This window comes from Monodon monoceros, unplaced genomic scaffold, assembly GCF_005190385.1.
Source record: "Monodon monoceros isolate NGI ecotype Baffin Bay Population unplaced genomic scaffold, NGI_Narwhal_1 Super_Scaffold_12, whole genome shotgun sequence".
Taxonomy (NCBI): domain Eukaryota; kingdom Metazoa; phylum Chordata; class Mammalia; order Artiodactyla; family Monodontidae; genus Monodon; species Monodon monoceros.
In genome coordinates, this window is record NW_021703768.1 from 157,308,855 (window position 1) to 157,333,961 (window position 25,107).

At 55.2% G+C, this 25,107-nt stretch overlaps 1 protein-coding gene across 3 annotated transcripts; it reads left to right on the forward strand.

Moving 5' to 3' along the window:
- The first annotated feature begins 56 nt into the window (after positions 1–56).
- BTBD2 (BTB domain containing 2) lies at positions 57–23,535 on the forward strand. Of its 3 annotated transcripts, none has more exons than XM_029218463.1 (9): positions 57–254; positions 11,488–11,607; positions 15,264–15,420; positions 16,469–16,574; positions 16,746–16,943; positions 20,182–20,374; positions 20,510–20,597; positions 20,890–21,036; positions 21,383–23,533. In XM_029218463.1, exons 2-9 carry the CDS (start codon positions 11,525–11,527, stop codon positions 21,542–21,544), a joined length of 1,134 nt encoding a protein of 377 aa, XP_029074296.1. In that variant the 5' UTR covers positions 57–254; positions 11,488–11,524; the 3' UTR covers positions 21,545–23,533. The 3 variants fall into 3 exon arrangements, with proteins under 3 accessions (XP_029074296.1, XP_029074294.1, XP_029074295.1); XM_029218461.1 differs by lacking the exon at positions 57–254 and adding an exon at positions 3,006–3,714 and having other exon boundaries at positions 20,125–20,374; positions 21,383–23,535; XM_029218462.1 differs by lacking the exon at positions 57–254 and having other exon boundaries at positions 8,782–11,607; positions 20,125–20,374; positions 21,383–23,534.
- The last annotated feature ends 1,572 nt before the right edge of the window (positions 23,536–25,107 follow it).

Sequence of the window (25,107 nt, forward strand, 5' to 3'; positions counted from 1 at the left end):
CCCGCCGCCCCCGGGCCGCCCCCGCCGGTGTCGGTGTCGGGTCCGGGTCCGGGCGCGCAGGCCGCTGCGGGCGGGGAGCGGGCGGCCGAGGAGCCGGGGGCGGGGGCGCTGCTGCGCGAGCCCGTCTACAACTGGCAGGCCACCAAGCCCACGGTGAAGGAGCGCTTCGCCTTCCTCTTCAACAACGAGGTGCTCTGCGACGTGCACTTCCTGGTGGGCAAGGGGCTCGGCGCGCAGCGCATCCCGGCGCACAGGTGGGCCGCCGTCCCGGGACCCGCCGCCCCCGGGGACCCAGCATCCCCGGGCCCAGACCCCGCCAGACCCCGGGACTCAGCCATCCCTGAGATCCCGCCACCCCTCCCCCTCGCCGGGGATACCCGCCACCCCCGGGGACCTAGTCATCCCCCAGGACCCGCCCTTCTTGGAACCCCTGCCATTCCCGGGACCCCACCACCCTCAGGACCCCGTTGTCCCAGGACCCAACCCGTTATTCTTGGAACCCCTGCTGGTCTCGGGGACCTGCCCTCACCCCGGGACACCCACCATCCCTGGGACTCTGCTGTTCCCAGTAACCACCATCCCCGGGCCCTAGCACCCCTAGGCCCTGTGACCCTGCCAGGCCCCCTTCCACTCGTACTTCCAGATACTGGACGTATTCTGGTCCTGCGACCCCTGCCCCTCCAATCTCATCAGCATCTCCTGGCTCTGTGACCCCTGACCCTGCCACCTTGGCCAGGATCTCCCAGACCCAGTGACCTCTTCCACCCCCAGCATCCCTGTGACCCCTCAGCCCCTGCCAGGCTCTCCAGACCCTGCAACCCCCAGCCTGGCCAGCCCGAGGACCCCCAGACACTACCATCTCCCTCCATTTCCTCCTTCCTGCCCCAGTGACCTCCTCCCCCAAGTGCCCCATCCTTCTGGGGCTGAGACCCCCAGAGCCCCACCAGACTCCCACCTTGTGAACCCAGGACCCCCAGTGACTCCCAGCTCTGCGATCACCCAGCTCTGCGACACCCCATCCCACAGGCCTCCTTTCGAAAGGCGGGGGGGTGTTGGTCCAGGCCCCATCCCTCTGCCAGTCTCCAGGGTGCAGCACCCAGACTCCTGGGTAGGGTGGGAGTGATGTCAGACAGCGTCCTGCCCACTGCTGGTTCCTCTGCCCCTGCTCGCTGGGGGGTGCTGGGGAGGGTTCTGTCTGGGGGAGGGGGGCTGCAGGGGTTCTCACCACTCTGCCTGAAGTGTTCTCCAACCTGCTGTGAGGGTCCTCCCCACCTTTCTGACGCGTGGCCTTTATTTAACTTGTGCCTTCGAGATTCCTCTTTCCGGCTTTTTTTGGTTATTTATATTCAACTGGGTCTAGATTCCTGTCCAAGGAAGCTTCCAGGCCCGTGATGCGGTCCCCAGTACCTCCGTGCCCTGTGTGTGTGTGTTGTGGCCCTCCCACCTCTCCCGCAAGCTGTGAGTAGAGGGCCAGTTGACGTGTCACCTGTGAGCCCCCAGCCTCCGTCATGCCTTTCTTGTCCCACATTCCTGCTGTGTGGACCTCCCAGATCGAAGGTTCTGGTTCTTTGTCTTTTCAGCCTTTGGGTTGTTATTTCATACGCATTGTTGACATTTTACCTGTAGCGATCAGGTAGATGACTGTACCGTGAGTGACCCTGGGCTCTGCTGAGCCTCAGTTCCCCCCCCACCTCCCCACCCCCCAGGACCTGGGACTGACCACTCAGACACCTCCTTCCCAGGGCCACAGGGAGGGTGGACCCTGTGACCCAACCAGGTCCTTATCACAGTGGCCCGGGGCTCATCCTCCATACAGGCTGGCTTAAAATGTAGGTGGGGATGTGACCCAACGCATAAAGGAAACACCTCGCAGCCTCACTGATGGAACACAGACAGGAGTGGGGAAAATTCCTAATACCGTGCGCCATGCTCCCGGGCTGGACCTAACTCCCGCCTCTGTCCCAGGTGGGCTGGATCTGGGGACTTGCTTGTAAAGAGTAGATTGGAATCCCACCTTGGGGGAACCTGGCAGATGCCACCTCAGCCAGGTGGTCAAGGTCGACCTCAGGGTGATGTCCTGGGGGTGTCAGGGTCCCCCTAGAAGGAATCAATGAGGAGGGCACCTCACCTCAGTGTGCTCCACCCCAAACCCTTAACCCCAGTGTAGTGGGTTGAATGGTGGCCCCCAACAAGGTGTGTCCACATCCTGACACCCAGAACCCCGGGACCTTATTTGGAAAAAGGGTCTTTGTAGATGTGATTAAGAGTTTCAAGAAGAGATCATCCTGGATTATCTGAACGGGCCGTAAATCCAACAAGTATCCTTATGAGAGACAGAGGAGAGACCGAGAGAAGACGGCCATGTGACAACAGAGGCAGAGATGGGAAGGACACACGGCCGCAAGCCCAGGACACCTGGGACCCCAGAAGCTGGAAGAGGCAAGAGGGGGACCCTCCCCGGGACCCTCCGGGGGCAGCACAACCCTGGGACACACTGACCTTGGACATGCGGCCTCCAGAACGTGAGAGAGGAAATTCCTGTTCTTTCAAGTCACCCAATTTGCAGTAATTTGTTAGAGCAGCCCCAGGAAACCAGTACACCTGGTCCTATCGGAGAAAATACCAGATAAACCCAGCTTGGGGCCATGCTGCAGGACGCCAGCCAGTCCTGGGAGGAGCCTGAGGACACAAGTGAAAGCCACGTGGGATCCTGGATGCGGGCCTGGGGCGGAGAGCATCCTGAGCTGGTGACTGGGGAGCAGGGCCGAGCTGGGGAGGGGCTCGTGCTAACTTTGAGGAAGGCCATGGGGTCTGGACCCACCATTTCCCAGGACCCCGGCTTGGGGTGGTCTCAGGCTGGGGCTGTGAATTCTGGGTACAGGGTCACCCGGGGACACAGGAGGGCCTGGCATGAGTGATGGCAGAAGGGGCCAGCTCTGGCCCCGGACAAGTTCGTACCTCATTCGGAGCCTCCCCCTGCCCCACGCCCCCAGTCGCCTTAGCCCCACCCCCTCGCCCTGCATGGCATTTTGACAGCTTTCTCCTCCTAACTTTCTCTGCGACTGCCGTCATTGGCTTCCTGTGAGCAGGATTTTTTTTTTTTTTTTTGGCTGAGTCACAGCTTGTGGGATCTTAGTTCCCCAACCAGGGATTGAACCCCGGCACCTGGCAGTGGAAGCGCGGAGTCCCCGCCACTGGACCACCACAGGGTTTTGCTTCTCTCCCTCATGCTAGGCCCAGGAAAATGCCTGGCACAGCAGGTGCTCAGGAAACCTGTGAGTCCACTGTCTACGCTCGCGCTCGCGGGGCTCCCTCTGAGGAAATACCGAGCATCTTCAGGGTAGCACTGTGCACAAATCAGATGGTCCCACATTAATATCTAAAATACCTTTATTCATCTATCACGGAAAACTTAGCAGTGCAGAGAAGTCCCAGAAGTGGAGCAGTCTGTGTCTGGCGTCCCTTCTCCTTCATCGATCTGTGTGTGCTTAGCCCAATAACACGTTTTTTGATGACTGTGGCTTTATGGTGGGTTTTGAGAACTGCGTGGCTGTTCTTCCCAGTTTTACTCCTTGTCAAGACTTTTTTCAGCTCGTCTCACACACTTAACTCTTCCAGAATCAATCACCCATCCATGTGTCCCTCCCTGCATCCAACAGTCATTGAAACAGTGCTGACAGAAGACATCTCTTTCCCTGTGGGACTTACCTTCAGGTAAATTTGCACCAGCAAAATTTTGTAAAGAGCCAGATAGTATATAGTGTCAGCAGGCCACACGGTCTCTGTCCCAACTGCTTAATTCTGGCATAGCAACACAAATGCATTAAGACAGAAATGAATGGGTGTGGCTGTGTGCCAATAAAACTTTATTTACAGAAACAAGCGGTGGGCCAGATTGAGTCCCAGGGCTGTAGTTGACCAGCCTCTGCCTCAGTGGTTCCTTACGATCTTTAGAATCAATTTATCAAATGCTAAAGGAATTGCCTGGAGGGATTGGTCTTTGCAAAGATTCAGGTTGGGAGAGCTGACAGTTTAGAATACAAAATATATCTGGGAACGTGTTTATCCAGGGCATTTTTGTGAAACCTTAGGAAAGTTTTGTAGTTTATTCAAATAGGTCTTGCACGTATATTGCTAAGTTTCTGATTAGTTTTTGTTTTTTCTCTGTTGTGAGTAATTTCTCCATTGTCCTTTTTCTAGTTGGTTCTTGCTGGGAAGCTGTAGATTTTTTTGCGCATTTATTTTTATCTATTTGAACGATTTCTTTCTGAACCCTTCTTAGCATTAATAATTGCTCCACTGATTCTGTGGTCTGGCACTGTCCAGTAGACTTTTCTGTGATGTTGGGATTGTTCTAGATCTATGCTCTCCAGTCCTAGCCACTAATCACTTGTGGCTGCTGAGCACTTGAATTGTGGCTCTTGCAACTGAGGAACTGAATCCTTTTTTTTTGTTTTGTTTTTTTCGGACACACTGCCTGGCTTGTGGGATCTTAGTTCCCCAACCAGTGATTGAACCTGCGCCCTCGGCGAAGGCGAAGAGTCCTAACCACTGGACTACCAGGGAATTCCCAAACTGAATCTTTTATTTACCTTAATTTTAATTTAGATTTAAATAAGCCCTGAATTTAGAGTTTTAAGTGAGACAGTCATGTTATGGGCAATTAACTTCTCATTCTCTCTCATATTTCTGCCTCATTTTTTCTGTTCTGATTGCATTTCTGACCACCAGGGCATTGTTCCGTAACAGAGGTGTTTTTCACAGTTCAGTGTGATCGTTGATACTGGTTTCTGACAAATCCTTTTTCATACAGTAACAAGTTTCTTTCCATCCCTTGTTCACTAAGAGTTTCCATGAAGTGTGGGCATGGGATGTTATCGAGTGCTTTTAATGGATTTTGGTTTGTTTGATCTGACAATTGGCCATGTAGAAAATTATGCATTTGTGTGAGAACTGCCATAGCCCAGTTTAGGAGCACTTTTGTCACCCCCAGAAGCCCCTTTCCCCACTTACCCTCAGTCCCCACTCCCACCCTGATCCCTGGGCAATCCACTGACCTCCTTCTTTCTCTCTAGTTTTGCTATTTGTAGAAATTTCATAGAATTAGAATGATAGAATGTGTAGACTTTGGTCTGGCTTCTTTCACTGAGTGTGCTGTTTATAAGGTCCATCCACACCGTTGTATCGGCAGTTCATTTCTTTGTATTGCTAAAGTAATTCACGTTACTACTGAATTCCATTGCATGGATGGACCATGCTTTGTCCACTCACTAGTCGATGGGCATACGGGTTATATGGGTTATTTCCAGCTTTTCATTACGAGGAATCATACTGCCATGAACATTCCACATTCGTGTGGAAATATGCCTGTGGAAGAACGGCTCCTTTTCTCTTGGGTGAATACCTAGGGATCGCATGTTGGAATTACAGGGTAATGTGACATTTTAAGAAACTGCCAAACTGGTTTCCAAAGTGGCCGCCCCATTCCCCACCCCCCAGTGGTGCCCGAGGGTTCCAGAGTGTCTTTGGCCTATAGGTGAGTTGGGAAATATTCCCTCCCCCTCTCCTTTCTGGAAGAGTTTGCATAGGGTTGGTATTATTTCTTCTGGGAATGGGCTTTTCTGTGTGGAAAGATTTTTTAAAATATTTATTTATTTATTTGGTCTCACCAGGTCTTCGTTGCAGCAGGCGGGCTCCTTAGTTGCGGCTTGAGGGCTCCTCAGTTGCGGCAGGTGGGCTCCTTAGTTGTGGCATGCGAACTCTTAGTTGTGGCATGCATGTGGGATCTAGTTCCCCGATCAGGGATTGAACCTGGCCCCCCTGCATTGGGAGCGCGGAGTCCTATCCACTGCACCACCAGGAAAGTCCCAGTGGGAAGATTTTTTTTTTTTTTTTTTAATTGGCTGCTTTGGGTCTTTGTTGCTGTGCACAGGCTTTCTCTAGTTGCGGCGAGGTGGGGCTGCTCTTCGTTGCAGTGCGTGGGCTTCTTGTGGTGGCTTCTCTTTGTTGCAGAGCACAGGCTCTAGGCACGTGGGCTGCAGTAGTTGTGACACGCGGGCTCAGTAGTTGTGGTGCACGGGCTTAGCTGCTCCGCGGCATGTGGGATCTTCCCGGACCAGGGCTCAAACCCGTGTTTCCTGCATTGGCAGGCAGTTTCTTAACCACTGTGCCACCAGGGAAGTTCCGGAAGATTATTAATGACTAGTTCACTTACTTGTTATGTGTTTGTTTAGATTTTCTCTTCACCAGTGAGTGTTGGCAGCTTGTGTCTTTCCAGGAAGTCGTCCATTTCCTTTAAGTTGTCTTAAGTTGTTGGCATAAAGTTGTTTCAAAGTTCTTTTATCACCTATAGGGTCTGTAGTAATGTTCCCTTTTTCATTCCTGATTTTGGTAACCTGTGTTTTTTTCTCTTGGTCAGTCTAGCTAAAGTTCTAGCAATTGTTGATTTCCCCGCCCCACACCCCCAAAGAGTGACCTTTAGGTTTCACTGTATTGTCTCTGTTTTCCCATTCCCAGTTTCATTAATTCCTCCTCTCACTTTTATTATTTTCTTCATTCTTTGGGCTCGATTTGCTCTTCATTTTCTAGATTCTTGAGATGGAAGCTTACCTTGCTGATTTAATTTTTTTAATTAATTAATTATTTTTTGGTCATGCCACACATGGCTTGCGAGATCTTAGTTCCTCAACCAGGGATTGAACCCAGGCCCCGGCAGTGAAAGTGCCAAGTCCTAACCACTGAACCACCAGGGAATTACTGGAAGCTCACCTTGCTGATTTTAGATCTTTATTTAATACATATATAATGTTTACTTCTAAGCACTGTTTTAGCTGCATCCCTTACATTTTGATGCGCCGTGCTTGCATTTTTGTTCCAGTTAAGATCTTTTCTAATTTCCCTTGTGTTCCTTCTCTGACCCATGGGTTACTTAGAAGTGTTGTTTCATTTCCAAATATTTGGGGATTTCTCAGAGGTCTTTCTGTTGTTGGTACGGAGTTTAATTCCTCTCTTTGGAGAACATGGTTTGACTGCTTTCAGTGCCTCTGAGTATCTTTGTTTGGCCTTGCATGTGGTCTGTCCTGGAGAATGTGCCATTGCACCTAAGAGCGTGCATTCTGCCGTCGTTGGGCTGAGGGTTCCGTAAAGGTCGCTTGGCAGCACTGTTCAGTCTTCTGTATTCTTGCCGATTTTGTCTGGCCGTTCTGTCAGTTGTGGAGAGTGAGGCATCAGAACCTCCAACGATAATTGTTGGATTGCCTCTTTCTCCTTTAACAGTCAGTTTCTGCTTCGTGTAGTTTGGGACTCTGTTGTGTATTCATTTGTACTGTTACCTGTCCCCATGTACTGACCCTCTGTTCACATGAAACGTCCATTGTTCAGTAATATTCCTCATCTTCATGGCTGTCTTTGTTTTTTTTTTTTTTCATGTCTGTCTTGTCTGATATCTGTGTAGCCACTCCAGCTCTCTGGTGGTTTCCAAATGCAAGGTATGTCTTTCCCCATCTTTTTCCTTTCATTCCCTTTGTGTGTTTGAATGTAAAACTTCTGAGCCCGTGACATCCATCTGTCCCATCTCTGGTGACGTGAGCCTTGGTCATGGGGTAGATTTCTCCACTGGATGTCACCACCGTCTCCTTGTAAATGACCCTTCCCGAGGGATACTTTGGGACTGTACAGACATCCCATTTCCCCCTCCTGCTTTGCCCGCTGGTGTATGGTGGTTCCTGCTGGAAAGAGTTATTTACTCTAGCATCTGCCATATGGTGATTTCCTATTTCCATAACTCCCTCTGCATTTGTTAACTGGGGTTCTAAAAGGAAGAGCTGTCCCTTCTCCCTTACTCATCCATTCCTTCAGTTATATATTTATTTCATCATGGACTCATGGATATTGATTTTATCCTAGGGGTCATCATCCGACACGAACATTATTTTGTTGTTCGTATCGTCCCAGATTTGGCTCCTGTGTCCGTTCAACATTTCCCTGTCATGTTGGAGCGTGTTTTTACTTTCTGGCACCACAAGATACTCCAAGCTCGTCTTGTCCTTCCCCTGCCCCAGCCCTGCAGTCAGCCATTTCTCCAAGGAGCTCTGGTTCATTTTTAGTGGAAAACGGTATTTAGAAACCAAGACTTGGGTGCTGGGTGTGCCCGCTGCTGCTGGGGTGTTGTTGTTTAGAGACCTTTTTAGCAGGTAGAGCGAGGAAATGTACCAACACACACATATCTCTGTTTGTGTCTCTCCACCCGTCTGTCCATCCATCCACCATCCAGCTACCTGTCTAAAAGCCACGAGATCATCTTGATCGCTCTGATTTCGGTTCAGCCCTCCAGAATTTATTCCAGCCCCCCCCTTATCTATAACTGTTCCCTCCCACGATGAGGACCCTGGCTCTCATTCTGCACACGTCTACTTGGTAGCACAAACCTAGATATGTAGAGTAGTTTCAGAGCTGCTAACCCTCTCCTGTGAAAAATACTTTTACTAAGTAAAGCACAATATTTGTATGCAGTTCTTTTGGCCTTTAACCTGTTTCCCAAAGCTACTTAGCTGGTCTTTTCTTCCCTGCCCCTTCAGGGTAGTATGTCATTCTTTCTTTTCTTTTAAATTTTTAAATTGTGGTAAAATACACATACCATAAAGTTCACCCTCTTTACCCTTTTTAAGCGCACAGTTCAGTGGCATTAAGCACATTCACATTGTTTGCAATGATCCCCACCATCCGTCTCCGTAACTTTCTCATCTCCCCAAACTGAAGCTCTGTCCCCATGAAACACTGACTCCCCCTCCCCCAGCCCCCAGCCCCTGGCCACACCATCTACTTCCTGTCTCTGTGGATCTGACTCCCCCAGGGACCTCCTGTGCGTGGAATCAGACAGTGTGTGTCCTTCTGTGTCTGGCTTGTCTCACTGAGCATCACGTCCCCAAGGTCCATCCACTCTGTAACGTGTCAGAATTTCCTTCTTCTTAAGGTAACTAATACTCCTTGTATGTATGGAGGGACCACATTGTGTTCATCTGGCATCTGTCCGTTGATATTGGGTTGCCTCCACCTTTGGCTGTCTATATGAATCGTGTCTCTGTGAGCACTTGTGCACAGGTTTTATGTGGACGTGTGTGTTCGTTTCTCTCGGGTACGCAACTTAGGAGTGGAATTGCCGGGTCAGACGGTAACTCCACATTGAACCCTCCGATGAACCACTGGCCTGTCGCCCAGCGCTGCTGCGCCCTTTATGTCCCCACCCGCCCTGCACGAGGGCTCTGATCTCTCCACATCTGCAGCAACTCTGGTCATTGTCCGGATTTTCTACCCTAGCTGGCGTTTCCTAGTGGGGGTGACGTGGTGTCTCGTGGTGGCTTTGATTTGCCGTGTTCACCGTCATGTTTTTGAGGATGGATGGATAAGGGAGGGTAGAAGACTCCTGGTGGGAGGTGAGCGAGGGGCCGGCGGGTGAGGCTGTGGGTGGAGGAGCCTTGGAGGTGTTCAGACCGCCTTCGACCCAGCGGCCTTGCCAGCCCTGGGGTTTGTCGCCACGTCCGCCGAGGGCACTGAGGGTGCATACAGCCTGGCATCCGGGGCTCTGCACAGACACACAGGCCCAGTTGGGCCTCCTCTTACTTCCTGCCAGTGAATCGTTGGGGAAAGTTTTCCCTGCAGGAGATCAAGATGCTTTGTTTAATCTAGAAAGAAAGGAGGAACAGGAAGACACTTTATTTATGGAGAGTGTGCGTGGGGAAGTGCAGTGAGGCTCCAGGGGCCCAGCTGTGGTGGTGAATGAGAGGGGCTTCGAGAACGCGGTGGGGCAGAACAGGGCATGAGCGACCTGGGGCGGCTGAAACGAAGCACCGCCGCTGGATGGGCAAAGCCGCACAGATCTGTCCTCTCTCAGTTCCGGGATCCAGAAGCCCAAGGTCAGGGTACTGCAGGGCCGCGCCCCCTCCAGAGGCTCCCGGGAGGGTCCTTCCCGCCTCCTCCGGCTTCTGGGGCTCCAGGCTCTGCCTCTGGCAATACGTAGCCTCTCCCTGTGTGTCTGGGTCCACATTTCCCTTTTATAAGTCATTGGATTAGGGCCAGCCCGGATTTGGGTGGCCTCATCTTAATGAATGGCATCTGCAAAGACCCCGTTTCCAAACAGGGTACCATCCTGACGTTCCAGATGGACATGACTTTGGAGACACAGTTCACCCCACTACACTCACACTCCGTTTCCCACCTGGCCCCCATCGCTGGTCTGGCTTTTGGGGTGCCGTAGAGCCCCGGGCCAGACTGGGGACCAGTCAAGGGCCTGGTGGGGCCGGGAGCACCAGTCCATGACGGAGGAGTGGGTGGGAGGCGGGGAGGCGGTTCTTTTCGCGGAGAGTAGGGGGCTGCCCGGGTGGGGCTCGCTGGGAGCGGTGGGAACGTCCCCTGGACACTGGGCGGAGGCCGGGAATCGGGCTGTGGCTGCCGACTCCAGCGGTTCCGCGAGGGGGTGGCTCCTCAGAGCCCTGCGTGTGTCACCGTGGGGACCCCGGCAGGGGCTGCGACGTGGGGCCTCGCAGAGCCAGAGGACAGGGGCTCTGCAGGGCCGCCCCTGGGTAGGCTGTCGTGGGGCAGGCCCTGGGGAGCGCGGGTGCACAGCACAGTGGGCGCATGACGCCAGGCAGAACCTGCAGGCCCCCATGGCCACCCACGTCCGGGTGCCCCCTTGGCCTCCACGCCCTTCCCCACGGACTCAGCCCGATTCAGGTGACCCCGCCAGGCCTTTCCTGACTGCGCCCTCACTGCCCTGCGTTCTCCTTCCTGCCCCACTGTCAGGCTGTCCATGCCGTGGACCCGTGGCTGCCTTCCTCCAACAAGGCCAGGGTCTCACTGCGCACAGCGCCAGCACGGGGGCCGTGTGTGTAGAGCGAGGAGGGAGTGATGAAGGAGCGGGTGAATGGGGGAGGCAGGGAGTGGTTGAGTGAGTCACTGAATGAATGAATGAAAGGATGGGGTGAATGACGAATGAATGAGGGAGTGAATGAATGGATGAATCAGTGGGTGAGCCAATCAGTGAGTGAAGGAATGAGTGAGTGGATGAATGACGGAGGGAGGGAGCGGTTGAGTGAATGAATGATTGGGTGAATCCGTGAGTGAATGAGCGAATGAGTGAGTGAACGAATGACGGAGGGAGGGAATGATGGAGGGAGGGAGTGAATGAGCTGCGTGGGGAGGGCATGAGCTCTCTGCCATAAGCCATTCGGCCCCTGGGGAGACGATTTCGCTTCTCCGGCCTCTGTTGCCACCGACCCACACGCGCTGCCCTCTCCATCCTCAGGGCCTTCCTAACGGAAGCACCCAGGGCAGGGTGCTCTGGGCACAGCATCTGCTGCAGGTGCTGGCTGGGGCGTCGCTGCTGCGGGGACGCTCGCCTTCCTCGTCCCAGGGCCCCGACAGCCCCCCGGGCTCGGGCGGTGGGGACCGGTGGGCCTCGCGAGGGTAACCGGGTCTTCTCTGACACACCAGGTTCGTGCTGGCCGTGGGCAGTGCCGTCTTTGATGCCATGTTCAACGGGGGAATGGCCACCACGTCCACCGAGATCGAGCTGCCGGACGTGGAGCCCGCTGCCTTCCTGGCACTGCTCAAGTAAGACTTTCCAGGTCCTTCACGCCCTGGGGGGAGGGACAGACACACCTGATGTTTAAAAAAAATAGAGCCCTGGTGACATTGCCTCCAGAGCCCCCAGCTACCTGGAGATTTCTAGAACTCACCTCCTCAGTGAGGGGTGGGCTCTGGACGCCCCCCCATTTTCATTTTTGTATCTTTAATATCAGGATGTAATTTGCATACCATACAACTCACCCATGTGAAGTGTACAATTCAATGACATTTAGTATGTTTACAGTGTGTGCAACCATCACCTCTAATTCCAGAACATTCCATCACCCCCAAAGGAATGGCATCCCCCTCCCCCAACCCCTGACAACCAGGAACCCACACTCTGTCCCTGTGGATCTGCCTGTTCTGGACGTTTCCCATCAGTGGAATCACACCCTGTGTGTCCTTCTGCGTCTGCTGCTCTCACTGAGCATCGCGGTTCCAGGTCCACCCACGCTGCAGCGTGTGTGAGTCCCTAAGTTTTCATCCTTTCAAGAGTTTTTGAAGAAATAGCCTGAGGCAAGAATTTTAAATTCCACCTGTATTTTTTCTTCCTGGGTTTCAAATTTTTTCTCAAGGACTTTAAAACAAATATAGTGGATGTTGGGGGTGGGAGTGCCGCCCACAGATTGCAGCTCCACCGAGGAGGAGGCCGGCGAGCTCTGTGGAACTCCCATACACCTCCCTGCTCCGCGGAGCACCGTCTTCCCCTGTCCGGAAACCCTGGGTGTAAATGGTCTGGGTGGCTTGAAAGGTTATCCCGAACAGTCAAGACAGCTCTTCAGATGTGGAGCTTATTTTTTTTTCCCCCTTCTGATTATAAAAATGGCATTGGCTCACAGAAAAAAAGGGAGAGAGAGAAAGAAAAAGGGAGGGAGAGAAGAAAAGAAGAGAAAAGAAAGCATAAGGAAGAAAATGGAGTGAACCTATCTCTCAGCACCACGGGGGCGGGGCCGTGGCTGGTTGCTCCCATTCATATCGGGTCCCATTTATATTATGTGCTCACAGCGCCCCTCCCCACCCACTGCGTCGTCATCTCCTTTTTTCCTCTGGTGTCTGCAGGGTGTAAACTGGTTCCCTTCAGCTCCATCTAACAGTGTTGAATCCTGTGGGCTGATCACAGCACTTTGTGGAATAATCTCACTCCTCTGTCTTTAGGCAACTTTTCAGATGGTCCCTCAGACCAGGGGCCGCAGGCTGCCCCGGGGTGGGTGGGAGGGCAGGGGCTCTGTCTCCACAGCTCCCCGCTGACATTGCAAAAGCAGCCTGGAAGGATTTGTAAACTGTGGGCAGGGCTGTGGGCCAAGGAAACTTTATGTACAAAATAGGGGACAAAAGCACGGTGAGATATCACTTCACACCCACCAGGGTGGCTATTATTAAAAAACAAACAAACAAAACGACTTGTCTCGAGGAGGTGGAGAAATTGGGACCCTTGTGTGCTTCTGGTGGGAATGTGAAATGAGGCGGCCACTGTGGAAACAGTCTGGACGATCCTCAGAAGCTAAACATAGAATCACTAGGTGCTCCAGCAACCCCATTCCTGGGTACATCCTCCAAAGAAGAGAGAAGTGGGGGCTCGAAGAGATATTTGCACACCCGTGTTCACAGCAGCTTGATTCACAACAGCCAAAAGGTGGGAACACCCCAAGTGTCCATGAACAGCTGAGGGATGAACGAGGTGTGATCCATCCACACACTGGAATATTACTCAGCCTTCAGGAGGATTCTGGAATTGAGTAACACATTAAAAGGATCATGCACCATGATCAAATGGGATTTATTCCAGGGCTGCAAGGATTCTTCAGTATCTGCAAATCAATCAGCATGACACACCACATCAAGAGGTTGAAGAATAAAAACCATACGATCATCTCAATAGATGGCAGAAAAAGCTTTTGACGAAATTCAACAACCGTTTATGTCATAAAGGATTCTGGCAACTTCCCTGGTGGTGCAGTGGTTAAGAACCCACCTGCCAATGCAGGGGACACGGGGACACACAGAGCAACTAAGCCCGTGCACCACAACTACTGAGCCTGTGCTCTAGAGCCCACGAGCCACAACTACTGAGCCTGCGTGCCACAACTACTGAAGCCCGCACACCTAGAGCCCGTGCTCTGCAACAAGAGAAGCCACTGCAATGAGAAGCCCGTGCACTGCAACAAAGAATAGCCCCCGCTGGCCGCAACTAGAGAAACCCCATGCACAGTAATGAAGACCCAACGCAGCCAAAAATAAATTAATTAATTAAAAAAAAAAGGGATTCTGACGCTTGCTCCAACAAGGATGGACCTTGAGGACATGATGCTTATTGAAATAAGCCAGATGAAAAAGGACAAATACAGTGTGAACCTACTCACAGGAGGTCCTAGAGGAGTCACATCCATAGAGACAGGAAGTAGATGGTGGGGCCGGGGGCTGGGGGAGGGGGAGTCAGGGGACAGAGTTTCAGTTTGGGAAGATGAGAAAGTTCTGGAGATGGATGGTGGGGATGGTTGCACAGCAATATGAATGTACCTAATGCTACTGATAAAAATGGTTAAAATGGTAAATTTTATATGTATTTTACCATAATTTTTAAAAATGTAAAAGTCATATCTATAAAAAAAATCAAGACCCCAAACAGGTGACGGGTTGCAGTTAGCCAAACCCTGCCTTAGTCTAAGCTTGGTGAGATGTGGGGTGGAAGGCTGTTCTCTCCGTCTCCCTCTCCATCCCTGTGTCTCTCTCTCTCTCTCTCTCCCCCTGTCTCTCTCTCTCCCCGTATCAGCTTGGGTTTTGGTAACCAAGCTGCCCCGCCGAGAGGGTGGACACTATCTCCACTGGCATGTGAAGGGCTCCCCCATCTCCCCGCACGTGTCTTGGCCTGTCCCGTTACCAGGTCCCCCTCTGCACTGCTGACACGGGTGGTCGTTCTGTCCCTGACCCCGCCGGCCGCTGCTGTTAGGGCTTCCTTTTCATTCTCAGGGGAGTGAGTCCCAGGAGAGGGGGGCCCCTTCCAGGAACTTGCTCTTTGGGCGGCTCCCAGTTGGGCTCCTCTACCCCGCCCCCAATCCCGTGTCCATGGTGCCCGTGGACGGACACTCGGGTGGTTTCGCGTGGATCGCGCTGCTGTGAACACGCGTCATTTCTCCCGGACGCAGAGGGGTGAGCTGCGCGCCCAGGGCCGCCTCTGAGGCGCTCCCACCAGACGGACCAGGGTTCTGATTTCTCACCCTCTCCCCGTGGTTTTGTAATCGACCCTGACTTCTGACCCACATGTAGAGTCGGGCCGGTGGCGGGTGGTCAACACGTCCGGTATCTGTGATTCCGGCCGGCATTTCTGGTCCCGTTAGTGGTCGGGCATGGCAGCCGGCTGTGGCCGGGTCGGGGGGCGGTGCGGAAGCCTCTCCGCGTCCCGGGGCAAATCCCGTGCTGCCCACGGAGGAGCCGGACAGAGGCCTACCTGCTGTGTAGACTCGTTTCCAGGGTTTGCCTGTGGGCACTCCTTTTCCCGGGTAACTGCCTTTGCGGGGTCACATCCACAGGTCAAAGGGCGACCGATGCTAATTCGGTTGGTTCCTCGGGCCAGGCCGGTGGGTGGGGGCTGGGCGGCTGTCCTCATGCCGCCGTCCGCTCCACCCCCCTCAACCCCGCTCCAGGTTTCTCTACTCGGACGAGGTTCAGATCGGGCCTGAGACGGTCATGACCACGCTGTACACCGCCAAGAAGTACGCGGTGCCCGCGCTCGAGGCCCACTGCGTGGAGTTCCTGAAGAAGAACCTGCGGGCGGACAACGCGTTCATGCTGCTGACGCAGGTACGGGACGGGGCGGGGCGGGGTGGGGGGGGGGTGCAGGTGCGGGGCGAGGCCACAGGGGGCGGGGCGAGGGCGCGGGACCCGCTGGGGAGCAGGTGCTCCGGGTCCGCGCAACGATGCAGGTGCGTGGGTGCGAGTAAGGATGGGGGAATTTCGGAGTTTAGGCGCCGCTTAACTCTTGCGCCCGGGTGAGTGTCTCTCTCACTTCATCTTGCCCTTGTCCCTGCCCCTGGTGGCACCGCGGTGTTTCCCTGGTCGCCTCTCGTGCAGTGCACCTTGTTGGCAGGCCGGCCTCACAACAGTCATTTACTAAAGGATTCCCGTTGGCGTTTTGGTGTCCTTGTGCAGAGCTCAGGTGTGGGGGGAAAGGCGTTCCGTACTAGGTTTCTTGGAGGGGGACCCTTTGGGGTTGTCCGGTCTGACGGTCTGTGGCGGTCCTGGACCACTGTGGGGGTTGGGAACCTGGCGGGACGGGGCAGAGCCCGAGTGTCATCGTGGCTCCACAGACCCCTCGCTGAGATGGCACCTGGGCCTTGGCCCCGTCTGCTGAGTCGCTCTCAAGGGCCAGAGCCTGGACGGTCGGGTGGGGCCCGGCCGCTCCCGGCTATTTGCTGAGAGCTGCAGCCACGTGGGGTGTCCTAGCCTCCTAGCCAGGCCCTAGGCAGAGACCGATGCACAGGGGTGTGGGCGTCGAGCTGCCCCACAGGTTCTCCGTCCCCGGCCCCCGCCCCGTGTGCGAGTTCTCGGTCAGAAGCACAGCGCTGCTGCGTCCCACGGGTCCTCTCAGCCGTCTCCCCCGGGCTCCTGCCTGCTGCAGGGGGCGACTGGGCCCGCCTCCAGCCTGAACCTCTAGGTGCCCCAGCTTTTGAGGTGTAGGCCTGACCCCCGCCCCAGGCAGTGGTTACTGAGAGTCTGTGAACCTCAAGAAAGAAGATCCCTCTGGACCCTCGGCCCAGGATTTGAAATCTGTGCCCGGGACTTGAAATCCGTGCCCAGTCTGGAGCCAGGGTCCATCTGGCTGGGTGTTGACAGGCTCTCTCCCCCGCAGGCGAGGCTTTTCGACGAACCGCAGCTCGCTAGCCTGTGCCTGGAAAACATTGACAAGAACACGGCCGACGCCATCACTGCAGAGGGCTTCACAGACATCGACCTGGGTAAGGCCACAGGGCCGGGGAGGGCTCGGTGGTCACATGCGTTCCGCCGAGGCCCCGCCGCCTGCCCCACTCTGCTGCTGCCCGGGCCGTGGACAGCCTGGCCGCGAGCCGGTCAGAGGTCATCCCCGAGGCCGTGGAGGCCGGCGCTCGCTGATGGCCCCTCCCCTGCAGACACGCTGGTGGCCGTGCTGGAGCGGGACACCCTGGGCATCCGCGAGGTGCGCTTGTTCAACGCTGTCGTCCGCTGGTCTGAGGCTGAGTGTCAACGGCAGCAGCTGCAGGTGACGCCTGAGAACAAGCGGAAGGTTCTGGGCAAGGCGTTGGCCCTCATCCGCTTCCCGCTGATGACCATCGAGGAGTTTGCTGCAGGTAACGGTCATGGGGCGCCGAGGGAACGCTCAGGAGGGGTGTGACCCCAGGGACCCTGCTGCGTGTGACTCAGTCCCATGACCCTCGGCCCGGCCACAGCGGGTCGGGTGCTGGCCGTGTCCATGCGGGAGCCTGGACTGGCTCGAGTGGGTGAAGATGGAACGACCCCCAAATGCCGACCCTCCCGCGTCCCAGCCTCTCCCACCCCCACGTCTCGGGTGTCCACACGCACGTGTCCGAATGTACCAGGCCCCTGAGGGTCCCGTCTGGGGCTCAGGTCCTGGGAGCTGGGCTCTGGTGCCCACGTCCTTGACGAGCCCCATGAAAGGGTGGGCAGTGTCTGGGACTGTGGGCCGCTGCTGCCGGGCCTGGGCTTGGGCCCAGGTGGGGTTGGCCCTGACCCTGCCTCTCGCGCTGGGGGCACACTCGGGTCTCGGGGATGTGCAGCAGCGGCAGCGGTGGCCAGCTTGGCGACCCCTCCCCTGGGCCTGGGCCTCCCCTTCATCTCATTCTCATGGCCGGTGCCGACCACGGTCCTGGAGCCAAACTGGCCTGGAAGGTTCTGGACGGGGCTCCGTGATGCAGCCCCGTGGCGGGTGCACTGCTGTCCTGCCTCTCCCCGGTCCGTGCTGCCCCTGCTCCCACCCAGGCTTAGGGTTGCCAGATTTAGCAACAAGAGCAAACAATTTTTTTTAGTGTAAGTGTGTCCCGTGCAGCAGCTGGGAGACGCTTATCCTAGAGATCAGCCCTCTTTGATCTGGAATCAAGACTTGACTGGGTGTCCTGCATTTTATCTGGCGGTCCATGGTGTTCCCTCAGTGCTGGGGCGAAGCCTGAGAGGCTGTCTCCACACTGGGGGTCACTCATCCGTCAGATAACTTAGCACCTCCTGGGTACCTGGCCTTGGCAGTACAGCGGTGACCGAGGCAGCCTGGGCACTGCGGACATGGGGCCGGGTCCTACTCTGGGGGGGGCCATCCTGGGCACTGTGGGGTGTGGAGCAGCCTCCCTGGTCCCACCCCCTCAATGCCAGGAGCACCCCTAGTCATTTTTCTTTAACAGTATGAGGGCTTTATTTTTTTATGTTTATTTATTTTTGGCTGCGTTGGGTCTTCGTTGTTGTGCGCTGGCTTTCTCTAGTTGCGGCGAGCGGGGCTCCTCTTCCTTATGGGCACAGGCTTCTCAGTGCGGTGGCTTCTCTTGTTGTGGAGCACGGGCTCTACGTGCGTGGGCTTCAGTAGTTGTGCTTGCGGGCTCAGTAGTTGTGGCTCTTGGGCTCTAGAGCGCAGGCTCAGTAGTTGTGGCTCACGGGCTCAGTTGCTCCGCGGCATGTGGGATCTTCCCAGACCAGGGCTCAAACCCGTGTCCCCTGCATGGGCAGGCGGATTCTTAACCACTGCGCCACCAGGGAAGTCCCAGCACCCCAGTCTTTTTTTTTTTTTTTTTGCGGTATGCCGGCCTCTCACTGTTGTGGCCTCCCCCGTTGCGGAGCACAGGCTCCGGACACGCAGGCCCAGCGGCCATGGCTCACGGGCCCAGCCGCTCCGCGGCATGTGGGATCTGCCCGGACCGGGGCACGAACCCGTGTCCCCTTCATCGGCAGGCGGACTCTCAACCACTGCGCCACCAGGGAAGCCTGCACCCCTAGTTTTGATCACAGATGTCCCCAAACATTGCCCAGTGTCCCCTGGGGGGCAGGATGCCCCAGGTGAGAGCCCCGAGCTATAGTGTTGAGCTGTCCCGGCCTAAGACATCTGCGTGAGCCTTGCTGGACCCCTCTCCAGCCCCGTTTGCACCCCCGAAACCACTCTCCTCATAGGCCACCTGGCCGCCAAATCATCCGGAGTCTCGGGTCTCCTAGAAGCGCCATCCCCTCACCACTCTCCCATGATGGGCCCCCAGGCCAGAACAGCCCACCACCCCTCAGCTTGCAAGTGCCTGGGATGAGTGTGTGTGTGTCCAGGGGTTGTGAGCTGGGCCTCTGGCCTTGTCCCTCTGCAGCATGGCCTGCGAGGCTTCAGCTCTTTGTCACTCAGTGTGTTGTAGAGAATTCTCCTGCCTGTGTTCCACTTGAAATTACAAGAATGTAGAGGTTTGAAAAAAAAAACTCCCCCAAAGACTCCCCTGGCTCAGTGTGTCACAACTGAGGTCTGATGTATTTTTCTTTCTGTATTCTCTATGCAGAGATGTAAAAAAAAAATGGTTATCTGTATTCACTTTTATTTATTCATTCATTCATTTATTTTTGGCTGTGTTGGGTCTTTGTTGCTGTGTGTGTGGCCTTTCTCTAGTTGTGCCGAGCGGGGGCTACTCTTGGTTGTGGCGCAGGTTTCTCATTGCGGTGGCTTCTCTTGCTGCGGAGCACGGGCTCTAGGCGCGTGGGCTTCAGTAGTTGTGGCTCGCGGGCTCTAGAGCGCAGGCTCAGTAGTTGTGGCGCACGGGCTTAGTTGCTCTGCGGCACGTGGGATCTTCCCAGACCAGGGCTCAAACCCGTGTTCCCCACATTGGCAAGCGATTCTTAACCAGTGCGCCCCCAGGGAAGCCCTGTGTTCGCTTTTGTATCTTAACTTGCTCTTGTGATCCATGGAGATCTCTTGCCCTGTTGCTCAGACCTGTGTGCCTGTGAGCTGTTGGGGCAGTGGGCCAAGTTGTGGCTGACCTGCGCAGAAATGAGCTCAAAGCTGGTGAATGAGTGATTCTTGTAAAGCGAGGGTGGTGTCGTAAGGCCTGCATCAGGCACCCTGTCCCGGTGCAGGTGGCGGGCAGGGGCGTGTACAATCCTTCCACACTGCCTGTCTGCCCCACGCGCCGCCCCCCTGGTCACCAGCTCATGGCTACATCCAGGCCCCCACCTCCAGACTCCAACTCTGGGCCTCTCTTGGGGGCTGGCATCCCCCCCCCGTCTGTGTAGGTGCCTGGGGTGGACGGGGCAGGGCAGTGGGTGCTCCGTGGAACAGCGGTGGTCCCCTGGGGTGGTCCCAGTGGAGGTGGGGAGGCCTGGGGCAGTGAGGGGGATTTTGCCCGATTAGCCAGCAACTCAGAGCGTTGGCCCCATGTCTGCTTCGGGTCCTTCCCCAAACGTGGCAGAAGGGCCATCCCCCCCGCGGGGGTGGTTGGACCAGTGATGTTCTGCAGAAGAAAGATGCTGAGGAGTTGAGAGGCTGGGTGCCATGCTTTCCAGTGTCTTCTGCGTGCTTGGGGTCTGCCCAGCCTTCCCTACCCGCCCCTGTGCCCTCAGGGCCCGCACAGTCGGGCATCCTGGTGGACCGCGAGGTGGTCAGCCTCTTCCTGCACTTCACCGTCAACCCCAAGCCACGCGTGGACTTCATTGACCGTCCACGCTGCTGCCTCCGCGGGAAGGAGTGCAGCGTCAACCGCTTCCAGCAGGTGGAGAGCCGCTGGGGCTACAGTGGCACGAGCGACCGCATCAGGTAGGCGCGGGCCAGGCGCAGGACCGGGAGGCGTGGGCGGCGAGCACAGCGGTGGGGGTCTGGGGTCCTCTGTGGGGAGGGGCGGGCACTGAACGGTCGAGCTAGCTCAGCATTTCCCTCCTCTGACGGGTTCAGGTTCTCGGTCAACAAGCGCATCTTCGTGGTTGGCTTCGGGCTCTATGGCTCAATCCACGGCCCCACCGATTACCAAGTGAACATCCAGGTACTGCTTGCCTCCAGGCCCTGCCCCTCCACATCCCACCGCGTCCCTCGCAGTCGAGGGTCTGCTTGTGTTTCCCCCAAGGTGGCACGAGTGTTCTGGAGTCTGGGGGACCCAGGACGATGCCTCCCCACTCCTGCCACTGGCCTGCTTCACGCAGGTCATGGGTCAGACCCCCCCGCTGCAGGGCCTGGAGGGTGGGGCTCAGCCCTGGGCTCCAGGCTTCTGGGGGTCCTGCGGGTGGGCACAGGCGCCGGGGGGCCAGAGTTAGCTGTGCCTGGCTCCTGGCCCACAGATCATCCACACAGACAGCAACACGGTCCTGGGCCAGAACGACACAGGCTTCAGCTGTGACGGCTCCGCCAGCACCTTCCGAGTCATGTTCAAGGAGCCGGTGGAGGTGCTGCCCAATGTCAACTACACGGCCTGCGCCACGCTCAAGGTGTGCCCGACCCCAACCCTAGCCATGCCCCTGACGCCCCACCCCACCCAGGACCGAGACCCCAGCCCTGGTCCCTGAGCCGAACCCAGGACCCCGACCCCTAACTTGATCCTGACCCCTGAGCCAAACCCGGGACTCTGACCCTGAACCTGACCCCTGAGCCATACCTGGGACCCCGACTTGGACCCTGCCTCCCAGTCCATTGCCCACCTCTGACAACGTGGGGCTAGGAGCGCGCAACCCTGCGTCGCAGCCATGGAGGGCCTGCTGCCCGCGCTGGGTCAGGATCCTGTGCCCTGTCCACACGCAGCACGTCCATCCTGACCCGCCGGGCCCCACCCCGCAGGGCCCGGACTCCCACTACGGCACCAAGGGCCTGCGCAAGGTCACCCACGAGTCGCCCACGACTGGGGCCAAGACGTGCTTCACCTTCTGCTACGCGGCCGGGAACAACAATGGCACGTCCGTGGAGGACGGGCAGATCCCTGAGGTCATCTTCTACACCTAGGCTGTCCCACCCCACGCCACGCCCGCTGCTCCCCCTGCCTCGGTCCCGGGCGCCAGGAGGGCTCCTCTGTTCCGAGGTGGCGGATGGGCAGGGCAGTGGGAGACAACCCCTCAGGACTTGGGGGGCAGGGCCGGCCTGACCCTGCCCTGAGCCGAGGGTCTGCCCGCTGCCCCTGCAGCTCAGGGTTGCCTGACCAGCTGCCCGACCATAGGATTCGTGTAGGGTGTTGCCTCGTGTTTGTTTCAGCTGCACGTGGCAATGCATCTTGGATTCCCGTTTCTCTGGTAGGAGACCACGTACGGGGCCCCTAGTGGGCCTGGGTCCTGCGTTCCTCTGTTCTGTTCACTGGGGACACTGAGACCACCCTGACCCACCCCTAGGATGCGGGCTCAAGCCCTCCCGAGGTCCTGCAGGCCGGCTTCCTGCCAGCCCCAGGCCTAGCCCGTGGGCCCAGTGAAGGACCATCCCTGTCCAGCCCTCCTGGACGGCCCCTCCCAGCCCCTGCAGCTGTGGACACAGGTGGCAGACCCTGTCTGCCTGGGAAGGGCAATGCTGCAGGCCACACACGGGGGCCGCATCCCAGCTGGCCCACCTGCACATCCTGTAGCCCCACTCCCGGCCCCCAGCGAGCACTCTGCACAGAGGTGCTGGAGGGCACAGCCCCTCCCTGACCCCCAGGTACTGTCCCCTCCCCACCCCCATGCTTCCACCTGGAGCCTGTGTCCTCCCCGAAGCCATGGAAGGTGTGTCCTCACACCACACCCCAAAATGTTTTTTTTTTAAATAAAGGAAAGAAACTTACCGGCCCTGACCCACGTGCTGCTTCCCAGCAGAATGGGCCCCTGGCAGCTGGAGACCTGGCCCTTCTCACTGCATCTGTTTCCCCACCGTTAGAGGGGCCAGCTGGGCTAGGGGACCCACAGGAGGGGCCATCTCCTGACACAGACTTCTCACCTTCGGGGCATCCAAATCACGCGGGGCTCCACGTGGGCTGCGGACCCTCCCCAGACCCTCTGTCCTCTGCACAAAACCCTGGGGCTCCCGTTGTGCCCCTGCTGTGCAGCGATCAGGGACCCTGGGCAGGGTGGGCAGAGCCACCAGCAGGTGATGGCCACGCAGTGGGGCTGTGCCCTGGGAGCCTCCTGGCACTTTCTGAGGATGTCAGCAGGGCCTCCACTGCAGTGAGCCATGCAGGGAATCTTGTCAGCTCTGCCCTCTGGACCTGGGGCTGCACCCCAGAGCGGCCCTGTTGGCTCTGCACCAGGGGAGTCCCCTTGCATTCACACCTCACCCCTGACCCCTCCTTCTGTGCAGTGAGGACTCTTGGGTACAAGTAACAGTTTACACCCGAGGTGGCCCAAAGGAGGATGTGGCATCTTACTGTTTCAAGGCAGGGACGATCCAGACCCAGGACTGGGCTGGCTGCCGAGATCCACTGTGGCCCTCAGGCTGTGTCACCTCCTGAGACCAGCCACACTGCAGGCAGACCCCAGCTGAGGGATCCACGGGGTGGGGGGCCAGGCCTTCCACTGTAGCCCCCAGAGCAGTCTGTCCTGGAGGCCACTGCAGTTCAGGGCTGCCGCCTCAGGACAGGATGACAAATGGTGTCAGATGAGGGCACAGCTGGGGCACCCATGGCAGGTGGGCATGAGTAGGAGCAAAGCCTGGCAACGAGATGCAACAAGATGGTGGGGTTGTCAGAATAGCCCCCGAGACATCTGCGTCCCACTCCCAAGACGTGTAGCTATGTAGGGTCACGGTGACCTGCCAAAAGGAATGTGCAACTCACCCTCTGGAGAAAGACGGACAGTATGAGCCTCTACCAGCTGTCATGACAATGTCCTACAGCAACTCAAAAATTACAAAGCAAGAGAGAAAATGGAAACCGATCCACATGTACTTCAGAAATGGGAGTTATCACATACCTCAGCATAATAAAGGCCATATTAGGCAAACCTACAGCTAACATCATACTTACGGGTGAAAAGCTAAAAGCGATTCCTCTAAGATCAGGAACAAGAAAAGGACTCCCATTCTTTTATTCAACATAGTTTTGGAATTCCTAGCTACAGCAATCAGAAGAAGAAATAAAAGGGATCCAAATCGGAAAAGGAAACTTGTCACTATTTTCAGATGACATGATATTATACATAAAAAATCCTCAAAACGCTACCAGAAAACTACTAGACTTCACCAATGAATTTGGTAAAGTCACAGGATACAAAATTAATATACAGAAATTTGTTGCATTTCTATACACTAACAATGAAATATAAGAAAAATTATGGAAACCCATGTACCACTGCATCAAAAAAAGTAAAATACCTAAGAATAAACCTACCTAAGGAGGCAAGAGACCTGTATGCAGAAAACTATGAGATGCTGATGAAAGAAACTGAAGATGACACAAACATATGGAAAGATATACCATGTTCCTAGATTGGAAGAATCAATATTGTTAAAATGACCATACTACCCAAGGCAATCTACAGATTCAATGCAATCTCTATCAAATTACCAATGGCATTTTTCACAGAACTAGAACAAAAAATTTTTTAATTCATATGGAAACACAATCCCAAATAGCCAGAACAATCTTGAGAAAGAAAAAAAGAGCTGAAGTCAGAACACACTCCATGACTTCAGACTGTATCACAAAGCTACAGTCATCAAAACAGTATGGTACTGGCACAGAAACACACATATAGAGCACTAGAACAGCATAGAAAGCCCAGAAATAAACCCACGCGCTCACTGTCAGTCTATGAGACAAGGATATACAGTGGAGAAAAGACAGTCTCTTCACTAAGTGGTGTTGGGAAGACGGGAGAGCTAAATCTAAAAGAATGAAATTAGAACATTCTCTAACATCATATACAAAATAAACTCAAAATGGATTAAACACCTAAATATAAGACCAGATACTATAAAACCCCTATAGGAAAACATACACAGAACACTCTTTGACATGAATCACAGCAGTATCTTTTTGGATCCACCTCCTAGAGTAATGGAAACAAAAGCAAAAATAAACGGGAGCTAATTAAACTTAAAAGCTTTAGCACAGCAAAAGAAACCATAAACAAAATGAAAGGACGACCTATGGACTAGGAGAAAATATTTGTAAACAATGTGACCTACAAGTGATTAATTTCCAAAATACACAAACAGCTCATGCAGGCTCAATATCAAAAAAACAACCTGGGACTTCCCTGGTGGTCCAGTGGTTAAGACTCTGCACTCCCAAGGCAGAGGGTCTGAGTTCGATCCTTGGTCAGGGAACTAAATTCTGTATGCCACAACTACAGGATCCTGCATGCTGCAACTAAAAAAAAAAAAAAAAGATCCCACACGCAGCAACAAAGATCCCACGTGCCACAACTAACACCTGGTGCAGCCAAATGAATAAATATTGAAAAATAAACAAAACCCACAACCCAATCAAAAATTGGGCAGAAGATCTAAACAGCCATTTCTCCAAAGAAGATATACAGATGGCCAACAGGCACATGAAAAGATGCTCAACATCTATTACAGAAATGCAAATCAAAACATTACAATGA